We start from the raw sequence: 21519 nt of genomic DNA, 5'->3' as shown, positions 1-21519 counted from the left end.
TGAGCTGAGATCACTCCAGCCTGGGCGACAAGAGTAAAACTCCATCTCAAAAAAAAAAAAAAAAATTGAAAATAATAAATGCTTTCAGTGAGAAAATTCAAATAACATAGAAAGGTAAACATTTGAACTAAAAGCTTCCTTCTTCACCCAATTACTCTCTTCCTAGAAGGTTCCTGTTAATAATTTCTTAAGTGTCTTTTCAGAAAAAAGGGCTATGTACCAGCATCTTTTTCTTTTTGAAATGTACAAACATTGAATTATAATATATTTTATTTTAAACCTTGCTCATTTCATTTAATAAACTTTGAACATGTTTTCATTATCAGTGTGTACAGTAGACATCATAAATTTAAATAGTTATTATGATACTTTTCTGGCAGATAGACATAAAATCTCTTGATGAGGAGATATTTTATTCTAATTTGAACAAAATCACCATGGCCCTGGGTAAATCAATATTAGCAGAACAACTGAGTCAAAGGGCATATGCGGCCAGGCATGGTGGCTCACGCCTGTACTTTGGGAGGCCGAGGCACGTGGATCATCTGAGGTCAGGAGTTTGAGATGAAACTCAAACTCAGGAGTTCGGCAAAAGCCTGTCTCTAGTAAAAATATAAAAATTAGCCAGGCGTGGTGGCGCATTCCTGTAATCCCAGCTGCTCAGGAGCTGCCTTAAAAAAAAAAAAAAGAAGGCATATGAGGCATATGCACATGCACTTTTGATAAAATATTGTCAACTTTCTCTCCAAAATGGTTGTACCAAGAGAGATTGATTTTTAACAGACAATAGGGATTGATTTCTAAGATCTAAAACATACTGTGTTGTTTTAAGTCATGGTCAACTTTTATTTGCCTGAGATTGTAAGAAAGAATGAGAACAGGAATAGCCAAAAGCTACCTCCCCAAAAATTCCCAATGAGAAAATCAGGTAATTTGCATGTTACCTATTTTCCTTTCCTTTCTAGGGATGATCTAATGCACAGTTCCTTGAAGGATTGGATGCCAGCAGGAGAGAAAATAATCTGCTCTAGTTGCAGGGCACCTGAAACCTGCATAGTTGGTTCCTGAACATATATATGTTGATAAAAATGTTTGCTTTTGTTCTTTTTTTTTTTCCGAGATGGAGTCTCGCTCTGTTGCCCAGGCTGGAGTGCAGTGGCACGATCTTGGCTCACTGCAATCTCCTTCTACTGGGTTCAAGTGATTCTCTCATGTTCAAGTGATTCTCCCACGTCAGCCTCCCCAGTAGCTGGGACAACAGGCGCATGCCACCACGCCTGGCTCATTTTTGTATTTTTAGTAGAGATGAGGTTTTGCCTTGTTGGCCAGGCTGGTCTCGAACTCTTGACCTCAGGTGACCCGCCCTCCCCCTTGGCCTCCCAAATTGTTGGGATTACAGGTGTGACCCCTTGTGCCTGGCTGTTCTTTTGTTCTTTACTGGAGAAATTAAATGAACAATAATGGGAAAGGTGCAGTAATGCTGTGATGGAGTTGTGGGAAGCTGGTATTATAGGATCAAAGGCAGGATTGTTGCAATGTATCTGTTGTGGGGTATATTAAAAAAAAGGTTCTACTCTTAGAGTCTTCTTCAATCTCTCAAGGAAGAGTCAACAGTTCCAGTAATAGACTGGATCTTTATGACAGCAGCAGGCATGGTAAAGCACTTTTGGGCATGGGTTTATTGTTTTATTGGTCACATTGTGCCTGACATCACTCCCAGTCTCATCAAAAAATGACTACTCATGATTCTCATCATAAAATGCCTACAGGTTTGTCGCTTTGTGGGATTTGACTGGATTCTACTGTAAGTGTAAAATTGAAGGACAAGCCGTGGAATGTTAAGACTATGGTTAGTTCAAGAGGAAGGAATATGTTAAGCAACGCTCAAAACAAACTTAAAATAGAAACAAGGCAGGTGGGGGTGGGGGGGGCAGAGAAGAAAACAAGTTGAGAAAAGATTTTTTAAAAAGTGGGAGAAAGGAAGCCCATGGGAATAAGAACTCTGCCTTTAGAGGCGAAAGGCAGAATCCATAGAATAACTCTGGCTGGACAAAGCTCAAGAGGAAGCCAAACATTTAGATCCCAACCCTTTCACTTAGCTTTGAGACTTTGGGGGAAGTTCCCCACTCACTCTTCCCCACTCCCCCAAGTTTCCCCATATGTCAAAGAAGCACAAGAATGACCCCTTTTCCAAGGTTGAGAGGAGAAAATGACAAATAGCCTTAGAATACTTTGAGGTGTTAAGAGCAGAGATCATAGGCAGTGTTGTCTGCAGGATTGGTTTGACGTCTCATGGTGCTGTTTACTGAATCTGTTCTCTTCCACAATAAAACATGTATAGCTTTCTCACTGGGCCCTTGCACAAATAGGAAATGTAACGTGAGAATCTTAGAAGTTTGCAAAACTGCATCATTTAGAATGTATCATTAGCAATTATCAGGGGCAGATAGCAGAGGCCTTATTATGTATTTCTTTCTTGTGATAAAACTCTAATCTGGCCTATGTTTCATCCTCAAGGACAAAATGTGGTTTATTGTTCACTGCAAGCTTGTTTAAAGGACAGAGATGCTTCTAGGCTGATTCATATTCACCCTTCATCAGGATAAGCACAGAGCGAGAAGCTAGCCACGCTGTGCTCCTCATTGCCTAGCTCAGGTAAGACAGCACAGAACAGTTTCAGGATTCAACTGATTCTGCTAGACATTGTAGTTCCACACAGTTGATTGATTGCTAAAGACTTAACCAGTTCAACTGAAAAATGTTTACAGAAGTTCATCATTACCTTTTGGAAGTGGGGTGTTGGTGATGGTATGGGAGTAATTAATATCTCAGGTAGGAAAGGCATTTAAACTTGAACTTTTTTAAAAATTTTAATTTAATTTAATTTTTATTTATTTATTTTTTATTTTTTGAGATGGAGTCTCACTCTTGTGGCCCAGGCTGGAGTGGAGTGCAGTGGTGTGATCTTGGCTCACTGCGACCTCTGCCTCCCAGGTTCAAGTGATTCTCCTGCCTCAGCCTCCGAAGTAACTGGAATAACAGGCATGCACCATCACACCTGACTAATTTTTGTATTTTTAGCAGAGATGGGGTTTCACCACGTTGGCCAGGCTGGTCTTGAACTCCTGACCTCAGGTGATCCTCCTGTGTCGGCCTCCCAAAGTGTGGGGATTATAGGCGTGAGCCGCTACTCCTGGACTTTTTTTTTTTTTTAACTTTTTTTTTAAAAGACAGTGTCTTGGCTGAATGTGGTGGCTCACGCCTATAATCCCAGCACTTTGGTAGGCCAAGGTGGCCGGATCACAAGGTTAGGAGATTGAGACCAGCCTGGTCAACATGGTGAAACCCCACCTCTTCTAAAAATACAAAAAATTAGCCGAGCATGGTGGCACGCACCTGTAGTCCCAGCTACTCGGGAGGCTAAGGCAGGAGAATTGCTTGAACCTGGGAGGCAGAGGTTACAGTGAGCCGACAGCACACCACTGCACTCCAGCCTGGGTGACAGAGCAAGACTCTGTCTCAAGAAAAACAAGAAAAGAAAAAAAGAAAAGAAAAGGCAATGTCTTGTTCTATCACCCAGGCTGGAGTGCAGTGACACAATCATGGCTCACTTTAGCCTTGACCTCCGGAGCTCAAGCAATCCTCCTGCCTTAGCCTCTTAAGTAGCTAGGACCACAGGTACATGCCACCTTGCCTGGGTAATTACAAATTTTTTTTTTTACCTATAGAGATGAGGGTCTCCCTATGCTGCCTAGGCTGGTCTCAAACTCCTAGGCTCAAGTGATCTTCCCGCCTCAGTCTCCCAAAGTGTTTGGATTACAGGCGTGAGCCACCATGCCTGGCTAAACTATTATTTGCAATTATCTTATACGGAATGTATTCCTAGGCTGTGTTGTTTCTTCAGTTTCTTGTGGGATGCCTTTTTCTTGTGTGTAAATATCTCTTCTGGTTTAGAAACAATTTGTTCCTTTTCAGCGAAGATCATCTGCATGCAGCAGAGGGATCTCTCATATGGGTTAATCTGACCATGAGCTCTGTAAATATGGTGTACATCTTAGCTTTGTTCAACTGAATGTGCTCGATGATCCAAGAATCTACATCTAAACCCTGCAGTTCAGCATTGCTCTCTGCATTTTTAAGCACATGCAGCAAAAATTCGACACTTTTTTGGGGTCACGAAGCCTGCGTCCAGCCCCATGGTTTGGCCTGGGCACACACGCCAGCTCCACCTTTGTAATGATGGAAAGGCACACAGTGCCTCTGAAAAGTGACATCTTTCAGGTACTTGGTGTTTTTTGGGGTATGTATACCTTGATGGCCTGCACAGTTACATGGGTGTTCTTAAAGGTAACATAAAGATTTGAACGCCTTGGTTTGCATGATTTTGTGGAGTTTTCTGAGTCAAGGGATAGGCAAATCATTTTCAGAGATTACCCCAGGCCAAGAGGCTACAGAAAGAGCTTGAATTTTTTCTCGCATTCTGGCACCAATAGTAACTACCAAGTAATAAAATAGAGAAAACGGAAGGCATAACAGCCAGATGGAGGGTTGGATGAGACAGCTTACTGTTTACAGAGTTTGGAGAACTGCATCTGGGCGTGAGGAGACCTGGGCCATGGGGCACTCCTGTCTCCGTGTGCTGGAGGGTATTTGAAGCCGAGGGATAAACCCCAAAACTTCTTCCTGCAGCATCTATTTCATGCAAAGACTAGCAGCCAAAATACCTGTGTTTTTAGATTATAACGCGTAGGTAGAGGAGTGGGAAGCAAATGTGGCATGAAGTTTGGGAAGGGTCTCCCAAGGCTGTCCACCTTGGAGGCGAGTGGATTGTGGAGGAGTCAGGTTAGGTGGCTCATCGGGGTGGCTAGCTGGCGTGCTTTCATGGCCTCGTGTTCTCGCTGGGCCTGCCTCCTCGGAGGCGTTTCTCATCTCTGTCTAATTGGTTTCTCTAAGCACAGGAGTGGATGCTCCATCCTCTACGAAGGGTTTTCCCTAGTGACTGCCCTTTGACTCATTATCACCTCCTCTCCTTGGCTCTTATCAATTCCTGCCTTGCGCTGTGGGCACATAAGCCCCAGTCCCAAGTCCGCTGCTGGTCGATTCTCCTGGAGAGCGCAGTGTGAGTGTTGGCCCCACCTGCCGAGCACTCTGCCTCCATGGAAGCAGGATCTCAGTAAACACTGGAAGAAGGAAAGACAGAATGAGAAGCTGGTAATCACAACCTGTGGCTAAGGAGGTGGCTGATTTTATTTCTTTTTAGAAGTGAAAATCAGGAGAGGGTTTCGCTTAGCTGGAGGGCAGGGTGCGGGGGATGTATTTCCTGAAAGAAGATGAGAGGGAGGAAACTTAAATCTCTCCCTTTAAGATAAATTTCCTGGCAGGGCGCGGTGGCTCATGCCTGTAATCCCAGAGGCGGGCAGATCACCTGAGGTCAGGGGTTGGAGACCAGTCTGGCCAACATGGTGAAACCCCGTCTCTTTCAAAAATACAAAAATTAGCTGGGGTGGTGGCAGGCGCCTGTAGTCCCAGCTACTCGGTAGGCTGAAGCATGAGAATCACTTGAACCTGGGAGGAGGAGGTTGCAGTGAGCCAAGATACCCCCACTGCACTCCAGCCTGGGTGACAGAGTGAGACTCTGTCTCATTAAAAAAAAAAAAGAAATGAAATAAAAAAGATAAATTTCCTGATTACACATGTGCATGCACACACACAGGGAAGTGCTTCTAAAAGTCCTGAAACCGAAGATAAACCATTTTGATTGGTGACTCTCTTTTGTCCTTATCTGCGTCTAAACAGAAGGTGAATTGTGGATTGCTTTAGCTTTGCCTGTTGCCCTTTTCATCAGTAATGCAGGCTAAATAATTACCCTCTTTGTTTTTTCCAATTGTGTCAGCCCCAGTGTACTTCTGGCAATAAGGAAATGTTAATTGAGAATGAAAATAGAGTCATTAAACCCTTACATTAAATAATTATGGTGTGTTCTTTTAAAGACATCGTGTTATCGGTATACAAATATGTTGCAATCAAGTTATCAAACTTGCCCTCTAATTTCCAAAGAACAGTACTGTGACCCAGGGCCACATAAGGAGAATCTTAGACTCTTGTGGGCATCATGAGTTGATTTTGATGCTTCCCATGTTTGTGCTGTGTCTGGGATTCTCTAGGGGCAGTTAGCTGCATCCAGGCCCTTTATGCGAATTGTTTAGTAGAGCTGAAGGCAGCACTGTGCAATTATCAGAGAGGCTCCTGGACATCAATTCCAGTTCTGGCCCTGATTTTCTTTGTAGTTTTAAGCCAAACAGGAAAATTTATCTGCATATTAGTTCTCCTATTTAGCAGTAGAGAAGATACTATTTCTCTGTGAAATGTCTTAAAACTTGAATACAAAGAAACTTTAGACACAAGGGATTATTAATAGTGTGCCTGTTGTGTTTCTGTTCGAGGGGAGGAGGGGATGTAAATTTCAGTTTTGATTCACAAAGGAGATTCTGCAGAGAATCTTTACAGTCATACTTCAGACTTCCCTTCTCTAGTCTCCTCTGTTCTTTGGATAATCTTATTACCTTTTTGGTCATTCTAAGCACTACATGGATTAGTTCAGTATATAGATTATGGCATATAAACCTCATTCTCACTCTTGGCCGATAACCTCACTCTGGTTTTACTGAAAAGATTAAAGCTATTTTGGAAGAATTGAACTCGCCCATTCCTCTCAGTTTCGTGTTGATGTATCTTCATCTCTGTGGCTGTCTCCCAGTTGCAGACAGAGGCAGCCACCTTTCTTCCTCCTCCAGAGCTAACCCTTTCCTTTGTGCCCTTGATGCCCCCCTCCACCTCTTCCTATTACCACTACTCGGTACCACCCACATATTAGGGCTCCCTTGCAACCACTTTCAAACAAGCCCAGGCTTTATTCCATTTTAAAAAGCACACAAGAAAACCAAAATGCTTTTGCCTGACCTTGCTGTCTCTTCTAGTCTATTTATTGCTTTCCTTTTGCAGCAAGACATCTCAATTTCCTCTTTCCTCATAGCCCCTTAGTTTTGCAGTCTAGCTTCCTTTCTCTATCACTCTATTGAAATTGTGTCCTCAAATGTCACAGTGGTGCCCTTGTAACTTAATCTGAAAAGGGTGGTGTTTTAGCCTCATTCTTCTTATTTTCTCAGCAGCATCGATTTTCTTTCTTTCTGCCTTTTTTCTTTCATATTCCACTCTGACATAGTTCTCTGGTTTATATTTTTCTGCTTATCTCCTCATTGGGTTTTCTAGACCAGTCCACTGCATAGCATCATGGCTGAGTCCATGAGGCAGTCTCACATTAGCCTGCCTGTGGCTGAATTTTAACTCTGCCATGAATTAACTGCATGACCTTTGTCAAGGTAATCGCCCTGTGCCTCAGTTTCTCCAGCCTTAAAATGGAGACTATAGTAGCAGTATTAACTTTTGGTTTGATGTAACAATTGAATGAGATAGTCTATGTAATATTTATCCCAACATTTGGCACATAGAAGTTTTCATTATCTATTAGCATAACAATAAGCTCCTCCATCTTCGAAAATATAACTGTTCTTTTTTTCTGTTAGGACATATTTTCCATATGACCCAAGGCAGAGCGAGACGATAACTAATTATTGATAAATAGATTTATGCACATGGTTGGAGAGTCCGGGGAAGAAGGGATGATGAGGGAGAGAGGCTCCTAAATTCTGCAGGTGCTGTAATTCCCTGATTTTAATTTTGCTTTGCTTTTTACCAACAAATCATTTTGAGAGCTTAAATCGCTCCTTTCAGGCCGGGCGCGGTGGCTCAAGCCTGTAATCCCAGCACTTTGGGAGGCCGAGACGGGCGGATCACGAGGTCAGGAGATCGAGACCATCCTGGCTAACCCGGTGAAACTCCGTCTCTACTAAAAAGTACAAAAAACCAGCCGGGCGAGGTGGCGGGCGCCTGTAGTCCCAGCTACTCGGGAGGCTGAGGCAGGAGAATGGCGTAAACCCGGGAGGCGGAGCTTGTAGTGAGCTGAGATCTCTGGCCACTGCACTCCAGCCTGGGCGACAGAGCGAGACTCCGTCTCAAAAAAAAAAAAAAAAAAAAAAAAAAAATAAATCGCTCCTTTCAGGACATATGGTGTTTCTTGAGCAGGAAGGGACATCAGCGGTTAAAGCTCTTGTTGTTGGTGCAACAGTCAGTCACGATGAGTCTGCCTGGCATGGAACACAGTGTCCCATCCTTAGATTAAATGCGCTCTTAACAGGATTATGTAAGGAAGGAGGCAGCCACGGCGGCATCTCTGTGCAGAGGCCGCCTGGAACCCGTCCATTGAGTCATGCCGCCATCTCGCGGCCGCAGGGGGAACGGGCCTTGACAGGGCCGTTTGGTTTGGTGCAGAGGGAAGGTCCCCAGAAGTGCCGTCTACAGAATTTCTGCAGAAAGTGTGGGTCAGGCTGACATGAGGGAAGAATGACGGGGGATATCACAGCAAGGAGAAGGAAAAACACCTCAGCATGGCGTGGGGAAGCAAAGGGCGCAAGTGATGCTTGTGCCAGCCCACAGTATTCTTGTCGGTTTCATTCCAGAACAATTCCCACTCCCACCCCAATACTCTATAAACTTTGACTTTCCCCTCTTTTTTGATTCTCACTTTCCATCACTCTGTGCCGACCCGCTATCCTGAACAGACCCTGCGTCATCTCCTAATTTCGCTTCTTGTATGTTAGGAATTCAGGGCTGGGAAAATTTAGCCGAGTCATCACATTTGGCCACTGCCCGGAAAAGCAGCCCTCCCGAGTCAGGAACGGGCTCCGGTTCATCACGTGGCAGTCGCCTGCAGGAGCCGCAGGTAAGGGACACTGTTGGCCGGGGCAGCCCAGATGCAGCGGGAGGCGTCCTGGCTGCACTTGGGTTCCCAAAACCTTTCTGGAATGTCACTCTGGTCACCGGTGTCAGAGGGAGTTCAACCTTTAGGGGATAGCTGTTTGGCAATGTTCTCTTTGTAAAACTGAAGTGGGCAATGTTGACCAGGAAGCTGATTTTGTTTGCTTTTCACAAACTATGTTAATTGATCAGTAGACGGATTATAGATCATTCTACTGTCAGCAATATAATAGAATGGCAGGGACGCAGGGAAGATATTGACGCTTTAAACTGAAATGTCTATGCGGTCTGTCTTCCCTGGTTCAGCACACAGGACATTGCCTGGGAGCTGAACCTAGGCTTATAGTACAGTGACTGAAAGGATAGCTTTCAGAGTCCTGAAATCTGCTCTGCCACTACTCTTTGACTTTGAGTTAATTGTTCAACATTACTTTAAGCCCCAGTTTCTTCTTTTCTAAAATGAAGACGATTTATTTTTATTTTTATTTTTTGAGACAGGATCTTGTTCTGTTGCCCAAGCCGGGGTGCAGTGGCACAATCTCGGCTCACTGCAATCTCTGATTCCTGGGTTCAAGTGATTCTCCTGCCTCAGCCTCCTGAGTAGCTGGGACTACAGGTGTGCACCACCATGTCTGGCTAATTTTTGTATTTTTAGTAGAGGCGCGGTTTCACCGTGTTGCCTAGGCTGGTCTTGATCTCCTGATCTCAAGCAATTTGCCTGCCTCGGCCTCCCAAAATGCTGGGATTTATAGGCATGAGCCACCACACTCAGCCTACTATTGTGATTTATAAGTTCAGTGTTGGAAGGATTTTTAAGCAATCTAACAGTTTCTTCTGCTCCTTTTACAGATGAGGAGATCAAATCAAAGTGTTTTATAATTTTGGCCTTCATAATATACCTTTTGGCTTCAATAAATAGAAGGATTATTGACCAAAAATCTAATATTTTGAGTCAGAATGATTCAAGTTTGCAAAAGCAGATGGGAGTCAGTGTAAAGCATAAAACAGTCTTCTAAGTTACCCCAAATCCACATATCTTCAGTGAGATCAGGTATAAGCACAACATGGCAGTGAACACAAGTCCCAGCTGGGGTCTTGGGGTTGGTGAAAACCAGGGGGTCTGCACATAGCTCACTCAGGAGTATGTTCCAGAGGAAGAAGAATTGGTTGAAGAATGTGTGCAGAGATGAGTAAAACTAGAAGCAGAGCTAGCTGTGTCTTTGGCTTCCAAATGGCCAGGTGACCTCCTGGTCTTGGTTATACAAGGCTAGGCACGTGTGGTGACCATAGAAACCCACCAGAAAATGCAATTCTCCTAGGAAAGAATGCCTGTCAGTGTACGGGTGAGTGGGCTTGGAGGAGGAGTTAGAACACCCTAAGAAGTCTTGGAATCTGTATACTACCTTAATTCACAGTGTGTTTAAAACGATCCTCTCTGAGATCCTGTGTTGCAACAGATGAGAATGATCCTTTTGTTTTTGTTGGATTGGGTGTAAAGGACTTAATGTTTTAGAAAGGAGGGAGGCACTGCAGGCAAGAAGGAGGGCGTGGGGGTGGGGGGAGTCCTTTAAGAAGCTGCGAGTACAGGAAACACAAGGCTCTGGCGAGGGGCCTTGTGACCTTGATTTAACTCCTAATTTGTTTTATTTTTTAAGGAAACTTTTAACTGAAGAATAGCATCTTGGAAAAGTTGCATAAATCATAGAAGAACAGCTGCTGTGATTTTAATTTTATTTTTAAAGTGAAATTCAAAGTGCTTCACAAACATATGGTATCAATCTCTTGTTCTCTGCATAGACACTGACCTCCTTCCCTTTCTCATCCCTCAGCCCCTGCTCCCTCCCTGACTTCCATGGTTTCTACTACTGCATGGACTCAGCCTAGCGGAGTTTATTTAATTTCCGGGATAGAGGTTCTTCTATATCAGCATGTGTGTAGCATTGCCAGACACCATATACAAAAAGTGCAATGCTCAGGCCCAACACTCCCTGAGATTTGGATCCAATAGTTCTGGGGCAGGCCTGGAGTTTATTTTTATTATTATTATTATTATTATTATTAATTTTTATTTTTTAGAGACAGGATCTTGGTCTGTCAACTCAGCTGGAGTGCAGTGGTGCAATCGTGGCTTACAGCAGCCTCGGACTCCTGGGCTTAAGGGGTGCTCGGTCTCCCAAAGTGTAGGGATTACAGGTGTGAGCCACTGCACCCACCTCTGGCTTGGAATTTATAACATGTACCCCGGGGAATTCTGATATAGAAGGCGCAGCCAACACTGAGAAATGCTTTACTTTTCCCGCACCCAAGATTGAGATGATCCCTGACAACCTGTGAGATTAAACGACATCACGGTTTTTCTCTTGTGTTGGGGAGGCAGGGTTTGCTAGAAGAGGTAGTGAGCTCAAGATGGAACTCTGTGAGTTTCTCTAACCACAGATCGAATCTTCCAGGTGGAGCCACTCAGTTCTCATTTACTTTGCCCCGAACGGGAGCATGACCTTGAGTTCTACTTACGCCTATGAAGGCGAGGCTGGCTGCTTGATTTCTGAAGCCTGGGGAAGCTGCCTTGGCTGGCTAAAGCCCTTAGCTGTTATGCTAATCTTGGAAGAGAAGTCAAGCGGAAAGAACAGGGGAGCAGGTTTGTTTTCCTTCCCAATGGAAAGGAGCTTCAAGCATGATTTTCTTATGCCTTGGAACAGAGATACCAGCTGTTTTATAATGAGGCCCGTGCTCTCCTGGGTGAGTGGGCCCTCAGCTTGAGGGAGTTTTGCTTCTTTTATTTTGATTTTGAAATTTGAGATTTTTTTCATTTGAAGGTAATCTTAATGCTATTAAATTCATAAATATGCTAATTTAAATATCCAATCCTATTTATCTAAAACAGACATTGCGAGCATACAAATATCTATTCTCTCCACATGTCAGCACCCATTCAGGTCATGGTTTGGAAATGGGGAGAATAGAATTCCCTTAAACTGCAAGTCAGCTGGTGTTTCTTTACAGTTAACGTTAGCAAAATTTATGCAAAATAGTAATTCACAATGGTCTTCTTTATTTGTTAACTCACAAGGAAACACCCTCAAAACTATTTTGTTAAAGTGTTCAGAGATGTGGAAAAACTGAACTATATAAATATTGAAAAGTTAAAAATTCCTTAATTTTTTATTCTTGGAACCACGACCACAATTTACAGGGCAATATACCTGATGTAATGAAAAGAAAAAGAAAAAGCTACAGCAGATAAAAGACCATAGGGATGTGCATCTAGCCAGTGCTACATTGCATTATCAATAGCTGCACTTTTTGCAAACTGTGACTATGACAGTCCTGAACAAGAAGGGTTTTCTGTTTAAGCTCCAGTAAGTTTTCTAACTATGTGTCATCATTCCTTCCATGGCAGATTCTTACAGTTCCTCTAATGCATTTGGGATGACTGTTTCAAGGTAACTTGCTGCTTTCCCAAAACTTCTCATTCTTTCTCCTGCTAAGAACTGTAGCCCTTTACTACTGTTTTTATTTTTTATTTTTTTGGAGACAGAGTCTCGCTCTATCCCCCAGACTAGAGTGCAGAGGCATGATCTCGGCTCACTGCAACCTCTGCCTCCCGGGTTCAAGCGATTATCATGCCTCAGCCTCCCGAGTAGCTGGGATTACAGACACCCGCCACCATGCCCAGCTAATTTTTGTATTTTTAGTAGAGATGGGGTTTCACCATGTTGACCAGACTGGTCTCGAACTCCTGACCTCAGGTGATCCACTCACCTCGGCTTCCCAAAGTGCTGGGATTACAGGTGTGAGCCACCATGCCCAGCCTCCTTTTCTGCTGTTTTTAGAACCTTCTGCTACCATATCCACTGTTTCCACTACCAGATCCATAACCATCACCATAGGGACTGCCTGAGCTTCTTCCACCAAAACTGCCCCCTTTCATGGGTTCATAATTTGATTGCTGTTTCACAGATCATTATAGTTCCCACCACCACCATAGTTACCGCCACCAAAATTTCCTTCTTCATTGTAACCACCATATCATCCACCACTGCCACCATATGGACTACCTTGGTTTCCATATCCTGGTCCACCACCACCATGGTCCCCTCTACTATTACGACCAGGATCACCACCCATAGTGGCTACCGTCACCTCCAAATCCATTCTATCCACCGTCATCTCCTGCATAACTGTCTCTGCTGCCATCACCTTCATCACCATAGCCTCCTTTCTACCAAAGTTTCCACCACGGCCAAAATTACCTTCACCACCTCCAAAGTTTCCTCCATGACCAGCTAAGTTGCCAGATCCACTTCCATGACCTCTTTATGACCCAGTAGACTCCATCTCATTTAGAAAGGACCCTTTTAAATTCACAATTATGCCCATTAATAGCATGGTATATCTGAAAAACAATTTTATCAATTGTTTCATGATCATCAAAAGTTACAAGAGCAAATCCTGTTTTCCACTCTGCCTGGCTTCCCTAACTTTTTTATTTTTTATTATTATTTTTTGAGACGGAGTCTCGCTCTGTTACCTAGGCGTACAGCGGCATGATCTTAGCTCACTGCAACCTCTGCCTCCTGGGTTCAAGCAATTCTCCTGCCTTAACCTCCTGAGTAGCTGGGATTACAGGCATGCACCACCGTGCCCAGCTAACTTTTGTATTTGTAGTAGAGACGGGGTTTCACTACATTGGTCAGGCTGGTCTCGAACTCCTGAGCTCAAGTCATTTGCCCACCTCAGCCTCCCAAAATGCTGAAGTTACAGGCGTGAGCCACTGTGCCTGGTTCATAACTTCTATCGTTTCAATCTTGTCACACTTTTCGAAGGAGTCTCTCAAATTATATTCTTCTGTCTCTTCCTTATTACTCTCAAGAAATATTTTCTTTTTTTTTCTTTTTTTTTTTTTTGAGATGGAGTCTTGCTCTGTTGCCCAGGCTGGAGTGCAGTGGCACGATCTCGGCTCACTGCAAGCTCTGCCTCCCGGGTTCACGCCATTCTCCTGCCTCAGCCTCCCGGGTAGCTGGGACTACAGGCGCCCGCCACCATGCCCGGCTAATTTTTTTGTATTTTTAGTAGAGACGGGGTTTCACCGTGTTAGCCAGGATGGTTTCGATCTCCTGACCTCATGATCCGCCCACTTCGGCCTCCCAAAGTGCTGGGATTACAGGCGTGAGCCACCGTGCCTGGCAAACATTGTCTGTACTGTTGGATGAGCACCAGGTTTTACAGAACCCTCTCTGGAAACAGCTGTCTCTGGTTTTGCTACATGCCCATCAACCTTGTGTGCTTGAGCACACTTTGCTGCACCAGCGTAAGTCACAAAACTAAGGCCCCCGAGATGTTTTGTTTGGGAGTTTCTCATTATCACACAATCTGTGGGTGTGCCCCATTCCTCAAAATGGTCTCTTAAACTGGCCTCTGTAGTTTCAAAGCTCAGGCCACCAAGAACCAGTTTTCTCAACTGCCTAGATTCCCATGGGTCTTCCCCACCCCCACTGTCACTGGCTGCAGGGGCAGATGGTGATGGCCTGAGTCAGGCTGGGGGCAACTGGGTCACAGCTTTACCTCCACTTTGAGCTTTTTTTTTTTTTTTTTTGAAGGTAATCTTAATGCTATTCAAATTCACAAATATGCTAATATAAATCACCAGTCCTATTTGTCTAAAGTAAGATTGTGTTCAACCCCTCCTTCAACATGGGACAGGAGTTTTGCTTCTTTTAGGCTCCCTGTACCCATTGTCAGGCACCTGTTGGCTCTGATCCGGAGCATCTGACCTGAGAATCTTTAGGTTCTATTGAAACATAAAGTTGTTAAAAGAAAAGCCCCAGAAAGAAACAACCAAGCGTGTTTTTTGACTCTATGTGAATTTTAAATTTTTTTTTATTATTATACTTTAAGTTCTAGGGTACATGTGCACAACATGTGGGTTTGTTACATATGTATACATGTGCCATGTTAGTGTGCTGCACCCATTAACTCGTCATTTACATTACGTATATCTCCTAATGCTACCCCTCCCCGCTTTCCCCCTCCCCACAATAGGCCCTGGTGTGTGATGATCCCCTTCCTGTGTCCAAGTGATCTCATTGTTCAATTCCCACCTATGAGTGAGAACATGTGGTGTTTGATTTTCTGTTCTTGTGATAGTTTGCTGAGAGTGATGGTTTCCAGCTGCATCCATGTCCCTACAAAGGACACGAACTCATCCTTTTTTATGGCTGCATAGTATTCCATGGTGTATATGTGCCATATTTTCTTAATCCAGTCTGTCACTGATGGACATTTGGGTTGATTCCAAGTCTTTGCTATTGTGAATAGTGCTGCAATAAACATATGTGTGCATGTGTCTTTATAACAGCATGACTTATACTCCTTTGGGTATATTCCCAGTAATGGGATGGCTGGGTCAAATGGTAGTTCTAGATCCTTGAGGAATCGCCACACTGTTTTCCACAATGGTTGAACTAGTTTACAGTCCCACCAACAGTGTAAAAGTGTTCCTATTTCTCCACATCCTCTCCAGCACCGAATTTTAAATTTTTAAATTTTATTTTAGTTTCAGGGGTACATGTGTGGGTTTGTTATAAAGGTAAATTGTGTCTTGCAGGGGTTTGAAGTATGGGTTGTTTTGTCACTCAGGTAATAAGCATGGTACCTGACAGGTAGTTTTTCGCTCTTCACCCTCCTCCCGCCCTCCACTCTGGTGTCTGTTGCCTTTTGTGTGTCCACGGGTACTCAACGTTTGGCTCCCACTTATAAGTGAGAACATGTGGTACTTGGTTTTCTCTTCCTGTGTTAGTTTGCTTAGAATAATGACCTCCAGCTCCATCCTCAGTGTGAATTTTAAAATCCCTTTATTCTGGAGAGAAGCAACACTGTACTGCTGTGGTTTCTTTCTGTTAATGCAATGGTTCTCCAAGTGTGGTCACCAAACCAGTCACATCCCAGTGTCACCTGGGAGCTTGTTAGAAATAGAAATTATTAGGCCCTGCTGCCGATGCCCAAAATGAGAAACTCTGGAGCCTGGGCCTGGGAATCTCGGCTCACTGCAACCTCTGACTCCTGGTTCAAGTGATTCTCCTACCTCAGCCTCCCGAGTAGCTGGAATTACAGGCGCCCACCACCATGCCCAGCTAATTTTTGTATTTTTAGTAGAGATGGGGTTTCACCATGTTGACCAGACTGGTCTCAAACTCTTGACCTCAGGTGATCCACTCACCTCAGCTTCCCAAAGGGATTAAGGGTGTGAGCCACCGTGCCCAGCCTCCTTTTCTGCTGTTTTTAGAATCTTCTGCTACCATATCCACTGTTTCCACTACCAGATCCATAACTATCACCATAGGCACTGCCTGAGCTCCTTCCACCAAAACTGCCCCCTTTCATGGGTTCATAATTTGATTGCTGTTTCAACAATCAAAATGTTTTAACAAGTCTGCTGGGTGATTCCGATGCACACTGAAGTGTGAGAGCCACTGGTTTAATGAGGAAGCCTGTGGGAATACCTTGAAGCAAACAGAGAATCTCGGTTCAGCCAGGTAACTGATGGAAAGAGAAACTCTCGCTAATTGGTGGGGATGCAATTTTCTGGGGTTTTATTTTGGTTCCCCCTTGCAGTGGTGAGAAGATTCCTGTTGGCCAGATATGAAGGAGATATAGGTCCTGGAAGTTATGGGGTGAGGGAGTGTTTTCATGGACCTCTCCGGAATGGAGCAAATCCACCTGGGGTTTCATTGACCAAATCCACCTAGGGGACAAGGACGGCAGAGAAATCAAGTCCCCGTGCACCTCCAGATCAAGGAAGTCGAATGTTCCAAAGTACAGCTGTTGAAAAGGGTCAGGTTGTATCAGAGAGGAGTGTGTCTTGGTTTGGCCAGGACTTTTCCAGCTTTAGGACTGAAAGTCCCATGTCCCTGGAAGCTCCCCAGCCCTGGGAAAACCAAGACAGTTGGTCACTGGTCACTGTAGTTCAGTGACTGCCTGCTGGAATTACTTGGTGGGCTTTAAAAAATACTGATGCCTGGGCCCCTCTCTGGAGATAATGGTAGACTTGGTCTGGATGTTTAGAAGTTCCTCAGGTGATCCTAAGGTAGCCAGGGTTAAGAATGGCTGCAGCTGCTTGCCTGCCATTTCTCCTATTAAAAAAAATAAAACACAAAACATATACAAGTCAATGGTTCTAATGAGGTTGAACCCCTACCACACATTATATACAAAAATTAGCTCAAAATGGATCAATGACCTAAAGAGAAAGGCTAAAACTATAAAATGCTTAAAAGAACATAAAGGGGTAAATCTTCATGACCTTAGATGTGGCAATGGATTCATAGATATAACACTAAAAGCATGAGTAAGAACAATAAAAATACACAAATTGGACTTCGTCAAAACTTTTGTGCACAAAGGACATTATCCAGAAAGTGAAAAGACAGCCCACAGAATGGGCTAGAATATTTGTAAATCATATGTCTGATAATGGTCTAGTATTTGGAATATATAAAGAATTCTTACAACTCAGAAAAAGACAACCCAACGGAAAATGAGCAAAGGATTTGAATAGAAATTTCTCCAAAGAAGATATAAATCACCAACAAGCACACGAAAAGATGCTTAGCCTCATTAGTCATTAGGGGAATGCAAATAAAAACCACAAAGGACAGACCACTTCATACCTACTAAGATGGATCTAATAATAAATAACAATAATAATGGAAAATAAAAGTTAGTAAGGATGTGGAGAAATTGGAACTCTCATACATTGCTGGTGGGAATGTAAAATGATGTAACCAACAGTTTGGTGATTCTTCAAAAAGTTAAACGTAGAATTACCATAGGATGGCTGGGCTCGGTGACTCACGCCTGTAATCCTGACACTTTGGGAGGCTGAGGTAGGGGATCACTTGAGGTCAGGAGTTCCATACAAGCCTGACCAACATGGCAAAGCCCTGTGTCTACTAAAAATACAAAAATTAGCCAGGCATGGTGGCGTGTGCCTGTAATCCCAGCAACTAGGGAGGTTGAGGCAAGAGAATCCCTTGAACCCAGGAGGCAGAGGTTGCAGTGAGCCACTGCACTCCAGCCTAGGAGACAGAGTAAGACTCTGTTTCAAAAAGAGAAAAAAAAGAAAAGAAAAAGAATTACCATATGACTCAGCAATTCTACTCCTAAGTATATACCCCAAATAACTGAAAGCAGATACCCAAACAGATAGTTGTGCACAGATATTCATAGTAGCATTATTCAAAATAGCCAAAACAGGGAAACAGCCCAAGTGCCTATCAACAGGTGAATGGATAAACAAATTGTGGTGTAACCATACAATGGAATATTATTCGGCCATAAAAAAGAACAAAATATTGATACATACTACAACATGGATGAACCTCAAAAACAATATACTAAGAAAAAGAAGCCAGTTATAAATGACCACAATAATGTATGATTCCATATATGTGAAATATTCAGAATAGGTAAATCCATTGAGACAGAAGGCAGATTAACATTGCCCAGGGCTGGAGGAGGATGGGATAGGGAATGAATGCCTAATGGGTGCAGGGTTTTCTTTTGGGGTGATGAAAAAGTTTTGGTATTAGACAGAGGTGGTGGTTGCAGAACATTGTTTAAATGGCTAATTGTATGTTACATGGATTTCACCTAAATTAAAAGAAAATCATCAGGGTACTCATATCTACAAAGTACATTTGAAATCAAGCTCTTTAGAAGTCAGAGTCTTCCACAGCTGGCCTTTAACTAGCCCCTGTAGCCTATGTTCTACCTCTCTCCTACTATTTTAATCATTATTGCTACCATCACCATGATACTGCATGGGATCCCATTGAATCCCAAAGTGTCATATATGCTCTGCCTCTGCTTCCAAGCTCACCAGTGTGCTTTGGGAAGTCTCCACCAGCTGTTCCAGCCTATGGTCCTCTCTCGGCTCCAATGCTCTTAACTTTATGCCCTTGCCACTCAAAGCATAGTACCTGCTTGGCATCCTCTGGGAGCTTGGAAGAAAGGCGGAAATTCGAGTTCCTGCTGCAGACACACTGAACAAGATCTTCAAATTATTTTAGTGCATATTAAAGTTTGAGAAGTGCTGGTTTGTACTAGTTGGCCCCAAGTCAGGCTGTGGATCAGAATCACTTGGTAAGCTATGCTTATGTATATTATACTCTTTCAATAATACATGCAGATGGTAAAATTACAAGCTGTACATATACAAAAAAGGGTGAAAAAAGTAAGTTTCCCTCCAATTTCAATTCCTCGGATTTCCAGCCCAGAAGTCATCTCTCTTAATGTTTCTTGGGTATTTTTCCTCCTTCTATGCATATGCAAGCATATATGTACATATGTATTTCCTGCCCTCATTTTGATTTTACTCAAGTGATAAAATACTGTACACATGGATTTGCACTTTTCACTCAAAATTTTATCATGGAGATTATTTTAGCACATGTTGATCTACCCAATATTCTTCTTAGTGACTGCATGGCAGTTTTTGTAAAGTTGTATAGTTATAATATATGTAATTTATTTATGTTCAAACCATTGGCTGGGCGGGCACAGTGGCTCAAGCCTATAATCCCAACACTTTGGGAGACTGAGGCAGAAGGATTGCATGAGCCCAGAAGTTTGAGACAAGACTGGACAACGTAAAAAAAAAAAAAAATTAATTGGGTGTGGTGGCATGCACCTGTGGCCCCAGCCACTCAAAGGCTGAGGCAGGGGGATTGCTTGAGCCTGGGAGGTGGAAGCTGCAGTGAGCGGTGTTCCTGCCACTGCACTCCAGCCTGGGAGACAGAGTAAAACCCTGTCTCAAACCCCTGCCCCGCACCCCCTTCCCCTGCCCAAACCATTAAAGAACACCATATTGTTTATTACGGCGCTATGGTGGCTATCCTTTGTGTATATCTTTGAGCATATGATGTGCTAATTTCTATAGGATTAAAGAATTGCCAATTATGTGTGCTTTAAAGTGGTAAGAGATAGTGCCGAATCCTCTCTAAAAAGAGGTACCAATTTACATTCTTGGAGAACTTTTAAAAACACAAAATTTGAGGCTACTCTGTATTTCAATTCATGAGAACTCTGTGGGCAGAGCCTGGGGATCTGCATTTTACTTCTTTGGTGATAGTGATAAAAGAAATCTGCAGAATGGAGTGGGGAACCAGAGGGCAGATCTCCCTTCACCCCCAAGCTGCTATTCCTCCTGGGCTGCCTTGGGATGCTATTTATCTATGTGACTGTTCTATCTCCTCACCACGGTGGAAGGTTCCTAAAGACAGGTCTCAGGATTGCTGCCTCCTTATGTTCTTACCCCAGCACAATGCATTGTACAACAATGTTTGTTGATGTTGAGTGTCTGTGGCTCATGTGATTTTTTTTTTTTTTTTTTTAGTTCCATGGACCAAAGACAGAGGAGAATCCTGGGCCAGCCCCTTTCCATCCCTACTTCCCAGCCCAAGCAGAAAAGGACATCACTGATATCTTTCTTTTCCAAGGTCTGACACAAAATATTATGAACACATTTCTCCTCCCAGCAACTGTTTTGTAAGACGTATGTTTGCTTGGTCTGCGGTTAGTTAGTCCTGCTCCCCTGAAGTTCCTTCTGAAAAAACTTTGATGACAGTTCTTTTAACATGGATAGGATGTTTACAGGATGACAAGAAGATTAGTTGAGAATAACTTGCTGCTAACTCAATAATACAAATATGGTGTGGTGGCTCATGCCTGTAATCCCAGCATTTTGGGAAGCTGAGGCAGGGGGATCACTTGAGCTCAGGAGTTCTAAACCAGCCAGGGCAACATGGCAAAACCCTGTCTCTACCAAAAATACAAAAATTAGCTGGGCATGGTGGCATGTACCTGTAGTCCCAGCTACTCAGGGCTGAGGTGGGAGGATCGCTTGAGCCTGGGAGGTAGGGGTTGCAGTGAGTTGAGATTGTGCCACTGCACTGCAGCCTGGGCAACAGAGTGAGACACTGTCTTTTTTTTTTTTTTTTTTTAAAGTTAGATAAAAAAGGAATGAGCTGTAATGAAAATCCAGGAATACTAATGAAGCTTGGAAATCACCAAATCTCATCCATAGCACTACTGAGATAGCTGAATCTCAAGCCAGTCTCCCGCTCTAGGCCCCTCTCTAAGGATGGTGGGGAGGTGGCTTTTGTCTTCTCTGATCTTGTCCGGATCTTTCAACATCTTGATTCTGACTCTAGTACCTGTTGCTGTGTTTTGGGTCCTGCTGCACACCAGGGTCTTCCTGCATGAGAGCTCACAGGCTTACTACAAAGGCTCAGAGACTAACCTATCTCTTGCCCCATCCCTGGCCCTGCAATTACTTCGAGTTCAGTGTTTTTGTTTGTTTGTTTGTTTTTGAGACGGAGTCTTGCTCTGTTGTCCAGGCTGGAGTGCAATGGTGTGATCTCAACTGACTGCAACTTCTGCCTCCCAGGTTCAAGCAATTCTCCCTGCCTCAGCCTTCCAAGTAGCTGGGATTACAGGCATCTGCCACCATGCCCAGCTAACTTTTTGTATTTTTATAGAGATGGGGTTTCGGGGTTTTGCCTTGTTGGCCAGGCTAGTCTCGAACTCCTGACCTCAGGCGATCCGCCTTCCTTGGCCTCCCAAAGTGCTGGGATTACAGGAGTG

The 21519-nt window shown here is 43.6% G+C and overlaps 1 protein-coding gene across 5 annotated transcripts in view; it reads left to right on the top strand.

The window, feature by feature from the left end:
* The window catches only part of MRO (maestro), a 49284-nt gene that overhangs the window by 14711 nt on the left and 13054 nt on the right, over nt 1–21519 (top strand). Inside the window, exons 2-4 of one of the 5 annotated variants that reach the window (XM_031658832.1) lie at nt 2518–2655; nt 8718–8839; nt 20270–20372. In XM_031658832.1, coding sequence (XP_031514692.1) covers nt 20274–20372 — 99 coding nt within the window. In that variant the 5' untranslated portion in view covers nt 2518–2655; nt 8718–8839; nt 20270–20273. Of the gene's footprint in view, nt 1–2517; nt 2656–8717; nt 8840–12267; nt 12318–20269; nt 20373–21519 lie in introns of those variants that run through there. The other 4 variants (XM_031658833.1, XM_031658834.1, XM_031658831.1 and 1 more) reach the window with 4 other exon arrangements.

This window comes from Papio anubis, chromosome 19 (genome assembly GCF_008728515.1).
Source record: "Papio anubis isolate 15944 chromosome 19, Panubis1.0, whole genome shotgun sequence".
Lineage (NCBI taxonomy): Eukaryota > Metazoa > Chordata > Mammalia > Primates > Cercopithecidae > Papio > Papio anubis.
The sequence above is the reverse complement of the archived record's forward strand: the minus strand, read 5'-3'. Positions and strand labels throughout refer to the sequence as shown.